This window comes from Priapulus caudatus, unplaced genomic scaffold (assembly GCF_000485595.1).
Source record: "Priapulus caudatus unplaced genomic scaffold, Priapulus_caudatus-5.0.1 Scaffold511, whole genome shotgun sequence".
Lineage (NCBI taxonomy): Eukaryota > Metazoa > Priapulida > Priapulimorpha > Priapulimorphida > Priapulidae > Priapulus > Priapulus caudatus.
In genome coordinates this window covers 48,045-56,627 of record NW_014577572.1, presented here as the reverse complement: position 1 = coordinate 56,627, position 8,583 = coordinate 48,045, and the positions used below count along the sequence as shown (strand labels likewise).

The 8,583-nt window shown below is 38.6% G+C and overlaps 2 protein-coding genes across 2 annotated transcripts in view; one reads left to right on the top strand and one right to left on the bottom strand.

Moving 5' to 3' along the window:
- The window catches only part of LOC106811174 (stress-70 protein, mitochondrial-like), a 15,562-nt gene extending 13,235 nt beyond the window's left edge, over nucleotides 1-2,327 (bottom strand). Inside the window, 1 exon segment of the mRNA XM_014814718.1 lies at nucleotides 2,153-2,327. Within this exon segment, the coding sequence (XP_014670204.1) occupies nucleotides 2,153-2,254 (102 nt within the window). The 5' untranslated portion in view covers nucleotides 2,255-2,327.
- A 58-nt stretch (nucleotides 2,328-2,385) lies between these two features.
- Nucleotides 2,386-8,577, top strand: LOC106811173 (proline synthase co-transcribed bacterial homolog protein-like). Its single transcript, XM_014814717.1, has 8 exons — nucleotides 2,386-2,494; nucleotides 3,449-3,556; nucleotides 4,570-4,605; nucleotides 4,790-4,865; nucleotides 5,751-5,885; nucleotides 6,132-6,274; nucleotides 6,580-6,678; nucleotides 6,933-8,577. The coding sequence occupies exons 1-8, from the start codon at nucleotides 2,396-2,398 to the stop codon at nucleotides 7,065-7,067; spliced, it is 831 nt and encodes a 276-aa protein (XP_014670203.1). The 5' UTR covers nucleotides 2,386-2,395; the 3' UTR covers nucleotides 7,068-8,577.
- Nucleotides 8,578-8,583: the final 6 nt, after the last annotated feature.

Genomic DNA, 8,583 nt, shown 5'->3' with positions numbered 1-8,583 from the left:
ATGTATAAACCGCCTAACTTGAAACAAAAGGCAGCTACTTCGACTCTTGCGCACTCTTGCTCCCTCGGCGATGCGGTGTGGCCCTGCTAGTAGCTGCCTTTTAGACTAAATTGACGATACAGACAGAAACGTACGACACGATTCTCCATTCTGTTGGCAGCAAAACGAATCGAGCCACACCGCATCGCCGAGGGCACAAGAGTGCGCAAGAGTCGTTAGTAGCTACCTTTTGTTTCAAGTTAGGCGGGTTATACTGGGAGATTGGACATCGATGCAACACTCGGCGAGCTAATCTTTGACCTATTTACAGCTGGTATGCCCCCCACGCACGCACGCCCACCGCAACCAGCAGCAGCTCCAGCACCAATCTCCCAGCGAGCCACACCGCATCGCCGAGGGCACAAGAGTGCGCAAGTCGTTAGTCGCTGCCTTTTGTTTCAAGTTAGGCGGGTTATACTTTCGGTTTGCTGGCAACAGAATAGAGAATCGTGTCGTACGTTTTAGTCTGTATCTCCGAATTGCAGGTGTATACGAGGAAACGATTTTGCACGATGCTAGACGAATGTACTGTGTACGATTTGAGCTCAAATTGGTTGAGTTACGTGTAGTAAATCGTAGGTATTCTAAGACTAGTAAATGACGAATTTCCTTTGTTTATTGAAATCACACTCCTTCTCTATTATCTACTTCTGATGCCTATCTTACTGAGCCTGAAACAGGACACGATATTAACGTATAGATAGAATTTAATTTAATTTCAAATGCCAGAACTAAAGACACAATGCTATCCGCTTCTTTAAATAAAATACACCTAGTGCACTTTCGTGCACCTACTGTGACTTAAAAGTGCGATTCCCAAAGTCAAAGTTAAGTCTCTCTGTTAGTAGTACACTTAGTAAGTGAACTTCAGGGTAGTGTGTTACACCCTCCACACAACCTACCTAATCACACCACACACACACCACTACACCACTTGTCAACCTCTCACAAACTCAATTTTCTGCAGAGGTGGCTTAACAGTGGAGTAAAATAGAGGTGTAAAAAATGTGTTAGCTTAGGATTTTTATGCAGTAACTTATGCAGGTGCCCACCTATGCAGGAATTAAAGGGTGTTTTCTGCCACCATGCCTCCAGACATGACATGCACTGTCAGTCACAAGAAACGTTTGCCAAAAACTACCTTCAATGCATGCATAGTTAATACTAATTTAATGAATTTTTGCCCCACTATTTCACTCAAGCTTTGATGGCCCTGCCACTTCCACAGCTTAGTAGAGCACGAAGGGTCGTTGTCGTAACAGGTACTACAGATATGTACTCGAGGTAGTTTTAGGTTGTTTAGTATTATGTTTATATGTTTATATGAGGTATGTTTAGGGTTAGGGTTAGGGTTAGAGTTAGGGTTAGGGTTAGGGTTAGTGTTAGAGTTAGGGTACACTTCTGTAGTACAAGTCTGGTACACTTTGTGTATACATATATGTACCTCGGGTACATATCTGTAGTACCTGTTACGACAACGACCCCTTGAGCCTTAGTAGATGGAATGTGGACATGGCAGAGTTTATTGGGTAGGTTGTGTGCATGATATAACACACTAACAGAATTTTAACGGAACATCATAATCGCAATAATGCAGAATTAGGAGTAGCAATACTACTACTAGCTGTACTAGTACTACTGTCAGTACTGAGTACTAGCATGCGTTCATCATCATGGCTCAACCATTTAAATTTTGAGTGATTCCATGAGGTTTAAAACTAATAGTAATATAATCCAGTTGTGACTTATATTCTAGTACAATTATCAGCCACACGTTAAAAATTACATTCAGGAACATGTGCCTGGTCAAGACAGAGTAAGTCACGATGATGAAATTTGTTCAGAAACTGCATCACGTGCATGAACTGTGGAGTGAAAGTGAAAAGTCACAGACTACTTTTTGCATACGTTTAACGACAATATGCTCGCAGGAGTACTAGTTTCTCAATACACAGTAACTTTTAATTATAATAGTGTAAAATTCCCGTTAAGCATAGACGTCGTTTGGAGTGGAAGAAAATACCACACTCGATTACATCACAAGTGACACTGTCACTGTGACTGTATCATCATGGCGACTCGGCGACGGCATGCGCACCACGCGATACCATACCTGTTTTGCTAAGTTCGATAAGAAACGTCGTGTCTGTCCTGTAGCTATTAGTTGTGAACACTGTTTAATATGTGAAGTTGCGATTCTCGCCGCCGAAAACATTTTAGTGTTGTTTATGCCACAATGCACACAAAATAGAAAGACGGCGAATGTTCTTCACGTGCTCCTCGGGTGACCTCGAGTGGCTTGTGCTTCCATCTGACGATAATTTTAGTCGATCACCAAGTGGCAGCACCAGCAGGCATGAGGCGTGCAGTGAGTAGCATGGCAGGAGCGAATGTAGGCGCTTCTCTGCGCCTGGTCACGGATAAAATTAAAGTAGCTGCGGAATGTAGACCCCAGGTATGTTAAAACAGATCTTAACCGTTTAATTTATCTATCCTTAAGCTTATTACTACTAATTTAAAGACCAAAATGCACCATCGCTATGCAGCAAATAATCATAATGCAACGTAGGTACTTTGTTTGTTTTCAAAGTACGCCTGCTTAGCTAAGTTATCACTGACCTTTGGTTGGACCTGCATGGGAGCCAGCCAGCTACGTGCGTAAACACTGCTAGCTACAACATGGAATGGTCGGCTAGCTGCTTAGCTGCACATATTAAAATAAATAAGTAGTTTACCTGACAACATGAGCTTGCAAGCTCCTCATTGTCAGTAAAACGGTGTGAATTCTAAATAATGTGGCACTGTTCCACAGGAACATTGTCACACATGATACATCCCAGTCATGTCTGTCTTCTCTCTCGTGCCACTACCAGGAAGGAGGAATAGATGCATGAAATAGGTTCTCTGCCCCCCTTGCTACCTTCTCTCACTCTTCTTCACCCAATACTATGCACACCATATGAGTCGGGTGGCTGGCCACATATTTTGACTCGACACTGTTGTCCACACGACACGTAACACAAATGAGTAAATTTTAAAAATCAGTAAAAGTAGGATCTGTTGCTAACATTTCATTTTTTATTGTTATGAACTTTAATTGATTGGATGGTGATTGGATATTATCCTTGACTCCAATTGGCACAATTCGCTACAGGCCCTCTCAAAGATTCAAAGATGTTTATTTGTGCATACGACATACATACACAGTGTACAACAGAAGATATGAGAATGACAGGTCACAATACATGATTTGACAGATGAAGGGCGGTGGGTGGCGAAGGACTTGAAGGTCATCAAAGTCTGCCACCCCTGATCTCCTATCTGTTCATTTAAGACAGTTCTTCTGAGACTCATGGGGAGAACCCACTGTTGTGATATGCAGTATTATCATCAATCTGTATTCTGACAGGCACTACAGACTGCAAATGTAAGACTAGTTGCTGTTGGGAAAACCAAGCCAATAGAGCTGATTCAACAGGCATATAACCATGGACAGAGAAATTTTGGAGAAAATTATGTAAGTTGTTACCTGCATTACAACATGTAAGTTATATTTGTGGGTAGCTAGTGGCCATGTCTATTACTTGCTGGCACCAGGTGTTCTAGTAGTTGTTTTACCAGATTTATAACACCTCTAAAGTTATAAATAAAATTTTTCCTAATTCCGTAATCTTATCTGCCAAGATTCACTAGCAAAATCCATATTATTAGTGTGTGTTTTAACCTTGAACTCTCCTGACACAGTTGGCTTAATTCCATTGATGTTGATGGTTGACATTAATTTAGACAGGGCCAAGTGCAATGGTGGAAACAGTGCTGTATTGTTTCAAAAATATCTCACTAAATTAGAATTTTCAAGGTTAAAATACAGGCCAAGAATGGATTTTCATGGTGAAACTTTGAAAGGTAATAGCTTTTGAAATGGTCAATTTTCTTTATTTAGGAGTTGTACAATCTTAATTATTAGCAATATATACTCTTGACTGTGTCAATAATATCCATTTATTATCTCCTAGGCTGTATGCCTATTTTTTATCATAGTGTTGTTAAAGATAAGAGTACATAAAACGACACTATCTGGTGATCATATTTGTCTTACCATATACTAAAAAAACTAACAGTTTTTACTTACTTTAAATGCTAATAATTGTTTAAATTACAAATTGTTAATTGAACTATTAACAAATGGGAAACCTGCATACAGTGGTGCTTGTATGTACATGATCTAACCAGTTTCAAAATTAACTAAAAGGGGACCATGATATAGAAGAGGTAATATATATATAATAATATCATTGATAGTTGCTAGTTTTGGTTCTCTCTTTCTGGTGAATTGCAGGGAATTATACAAATGAACAGCATTTATGCACTGTATAAGATGCGGATACGTTTTGTTATGAACATGTCATTGCTAGTTATATAGATTCATCTGTCTGGTTCAAAAACAAAACGTTTTTACACTGGATTGCATACTTAACTGGTAAACTGATTGATGTGTAAAGTATATATTTTTTAATGTTTTAATTAAAGGTCCAAGAGTTATCTGAGAAGGCAGCCAATCCAGATGTAAGTATCTAATTACTAAAGAAACCAACTCGTGGGGATTTTTGCTACGTTGTAACTGACAGAATGACTAAATGAACAAATCTCATGAATAAATTGGTGAATAATACAACTTCAAAATTAAGCCATGCATAATTGTAGTTTAATACTATAATAGTATTACATGCATAAATGTGTTATGTTCCAGGTTGTTGCAAAATGTCCTGATATAAAATGGCATTTTATTGGCCACTTGCAAAGAAATAAGGTTAAGCAATTATCAAGTAAGTATCTATTTCTTTATCGGATGGTCTGAATATGGGTGGCTGCCTTGGAGTGAAGCCCCCCCCCCATACAATACAGTGAATACACCCCACATAATTGTGATAGTACAGGGTTTCTACTGATGGAAAATTAGACAAAGGAGGTAATGGCCAGTTTGGGGGAAAAAAACGCGCATGATGGATTTAAATACAGGATGTATTGATATACTTATAGGTATATAGATACAGGATATACTTATCAGTAAATACAGGAACATTTTCACAATGTCGATGTTAAATTTGACAATGGCGGTGTGCCACTGTGCCTCCTATGTATAAGAGACCCTGTATTATACTATTGCCCATCCCGCATCTGCCTGCTCTGCCCATCTGAGATGAGACTTGCACAACGTTTTCGTGTAGCATGGAGCGATTTCTTTCGAGTTGAAAAAAGGATTAGTAAAGGATTTTACTTGTTAATAAATGTAGAATTTCACAAGGAGACTCATTTCCCTTTGGATCGCTTGTATATCATAACCGCCCCTCTTCCAAACAACTTTTGAGAGCAATATTCTATTGCTAATTGCTCAGTATGGTTAACAAGTCTAGCCACAGAGTAAGCCTCATGCTATCATGCTACGGCTTACAGCTTCATCATTGCACCTTCTCAACATCAGCAATAATGAGCTGCAGCACTTGCTAATGAAATTCCAATGAAATTCATCAATCTGCACTATCAGCAGAAAGCGCCTTAATTCCCACTTACGGGCTCTCAGGTGCAACGCCCTGTCAGCACACATTATAATAACGTCTCGCGATGTACTAGCATCGAATCTACTTTGGGTGTCAATTATTATATTCGTTCATTCACACATCGTATATACCAAGCGTCGAAACGTTTTTCAGGCATTGCCAATTTGTATATGGTGGAAACAGTCAGCAGTGAGAAAATTGCGTCAGCGCTAGATATGTCCTGGGGACGACTGAAAAGGGATGACAGACTGAAAGTGATGGCACAGATCAATACTAGTGGCGAGGATAGTAAGTTTGTCTCAGTGTAAAACAATGGTCATAAAAATATTTTTTTATAATGAAAGATAGTTGTGCACGTAGTCTCATAAATTTGTGGCGACTCAGCAGATGCATATATGGAAGCATCAGTCACTGACATTGATGGAAGATGAATGGATGCTGATAAATTTATCAAAATAGTCATTAAAAATTCCCATTTATTATGTACCTTGTGTAAAATGTCTATATATTTTTCACATCCCCTTTTACTTGCAGCTAAACATGGGGCTACACCTGACCAATCTGTAAAGTTGGTTAGGCATATCCTTGAGAAATGCCCTAACCTACACTTTATTGGGTTAATGACTATTGGATCTTTCAACCATGATTTATCGTCGGGACCAAATCCAGATTTCTTGGTAAGTGTTTTTGATGGAGGAAGTATGGTTGCTACACAATAACTTATAGGCACTGACGTAATTGCTAACTAATTTAAATATTTAGTTTTATTTCAGTTATTGGTATTTTGTTCCACTAAATCGGATCTTTTGTCTAGTGTTGATCTTAAAATTGCTGCATATTTGTTTTAAAATGACAGGGTATAAACTCATGTGCTGTTATGGTACTTGCTTTTGTGCCTATGTTTCATTAAGTTGGATATGTAGTATATCCTGTTTAACAATGTATTGCATGTTTTATTTTAACATATGACCTACTGTTTCAGATTCTTGTTGATTGCAAACAACATGTGTGTAAAGAGCTGCAATTAAATCTGGAAGCTGTCGAGCTAAGCATGGGCATGTCCAATGACTTCGAGCATGCTGTAAGAATTCATGAGTTACATGACAAGTTTAATAAGTTCTATGTACTTGTAATCACAGTTGTATAACTTTTCCCTAGCTAAAACAGTATGTAATATTTACTTGATAAATACTTAAAACAAGATAACTTTATTAAACTATACTGCATCATAGCTGGAGAATAAGTCAAAATCTAGTTCTTCTTTTCAATTTCTGATGGGATTTAAAATGGTTGGTCATTTAAAACAATAATCTCTTTAATCTACTGATGTTACAGATCCATCTAGGCAGCACAAATGTGCGAGTCGGAAGCACCATATTCGGAGCTAGAGTATACCCTGCCATGAAATCGGGAGAGAATCGGAATGCGACGTTGCCCACGTCCGAGCCACAGAGTACGGTAACAACATAACAGGACACGTGAAGTTGAAGCATGGTGCACTGGTGATGGCAGCTCTGCGTCAGGAAGCATCTGGTAGAGAATGGTACGGGATCTGATGTGGGGCCGATAGCTACCTCACAGGGTGGAGGTACATGTTGATCACATATCAAATCCAGTGCCATATAGAAACCAGCCTGTGATATAATTAAGGGATAAGATTAGCCTTGCTTTCAGCAGTATATTTTAAATGAGATTGAGACTTTTAATGGACAAAGTATTGATCCATGCATTAGTGTTAGGGCCTAATATCAGACTTCTTGCATTTATGGAATTTGTATTTGGCACGTAGGGTGCAATCAAATTAAATTATCAGAGGGGGAAAAACTTGAGGACAATAGTCATTGCGTAAGACTCTATTCTCGCCTAAATAGTGACAGAACTAGCTGTTTATAGTAAGTTATATGACCTGTCCCAGACCTAGGAACAAATTTGCTCGAATTATTCTATCAATGGATTGGGACAAAAGTGTAAGACAGGGACTGGACTGTAGGAGTAAGCTTCATTTCTGGCACCTCTTTGACCTGATAGAGTTGTGACCTTTTGACCCTCAGGAAGCAATAATGGTTTATTATTTCTTGTTCATGATATATAAATAGAAATCAAGTACAATGGGATGAATGGTTTATTTAGTCTTTTCAGGAAACTGTCTGTTGACACTAACAAATTTTGTCACATGTTTATTGTTTATAGCTTTATTGAGAAGAGCTTTGAATAAAATTCTTCTTGGTTTGTAAGAAGTAGCCATCCAGTGAGTCATGATGAGCATATGATACTCAAGGTGTGGGCAACCCCCTATTTGGGTCTTGTAAGAATAGAATGTAACATCTGTGGAGATTGGAGAATGAATCTGTCTTTAATGTAAACATGCAGAACTTACGTATCAATATCAGCATTGAATAACCTGAAATATGTTATTATACATATGCTATATTAGTTTGCAACTGGCTGCTTTGTGGCAAATAAATATATAATTGGATATATATGTGGTTCCCAAATCATTATTCCAATCAGTTTGGTTTTATTGCAAGAATTTGATTGATACAAGCAATTGATTTTGATCTAGCAGGTTGGTCTCTTCCTAGTAAACAGGGTTAGGGTAGCAGGGTTAGCCGTTACTTCGTGCAGTCTGGTAGTCTGCATGTAGCTACCAGGAACCAAGATGAACTCAACTACTGTAAATTCCATAATTTCCTGACATTCTGTGGTGTGTGCTAGCAAAAGCAATAGCAGAAGAAAGAAGGGAGTAGCAGTATTAGGAACAGCTGTGGCAGCTACATTTGTTGTAGTAGTTGAAGTGGTAGTAGTGGTAGTAGTAGTAGTAGTTTCTCTAGGATTGGTTTCACTCGATGGCACTAGGGATTGTTTGTATAATGTTGCATATATGCATTTGCACTGTTCAGTAGAAACGACTAAAAATATATGAGGAAAATATAGATGCAAACCGTGGTGCTGCAAAAAATGAAAATAACTCCCTATTTCTATATAT

Coding starts and splice junctions, on each gene's coding strand:
- LOC106811173 (XM_014814717.1), top strand. CDS start 2,396: ATGAGGCGTGCAGTGAGTAGCATGGCAGGAGCGAATGTAGGCGCTTCT. Junction 5,886..6,131: donor CAATACTAGTGGCGAGGATA/GTAAGTTTGTCT, acceptor TTTTACTTGCAG/CTAAACATGGGGCTACACCT. Junction 6,275..6,579: donor GACCAAATCCAGATTTCTTG/GTAAGTGTTTTT, acceptor CTACTGTTTCAG/ATTCTTGTTGATTGCAAACA.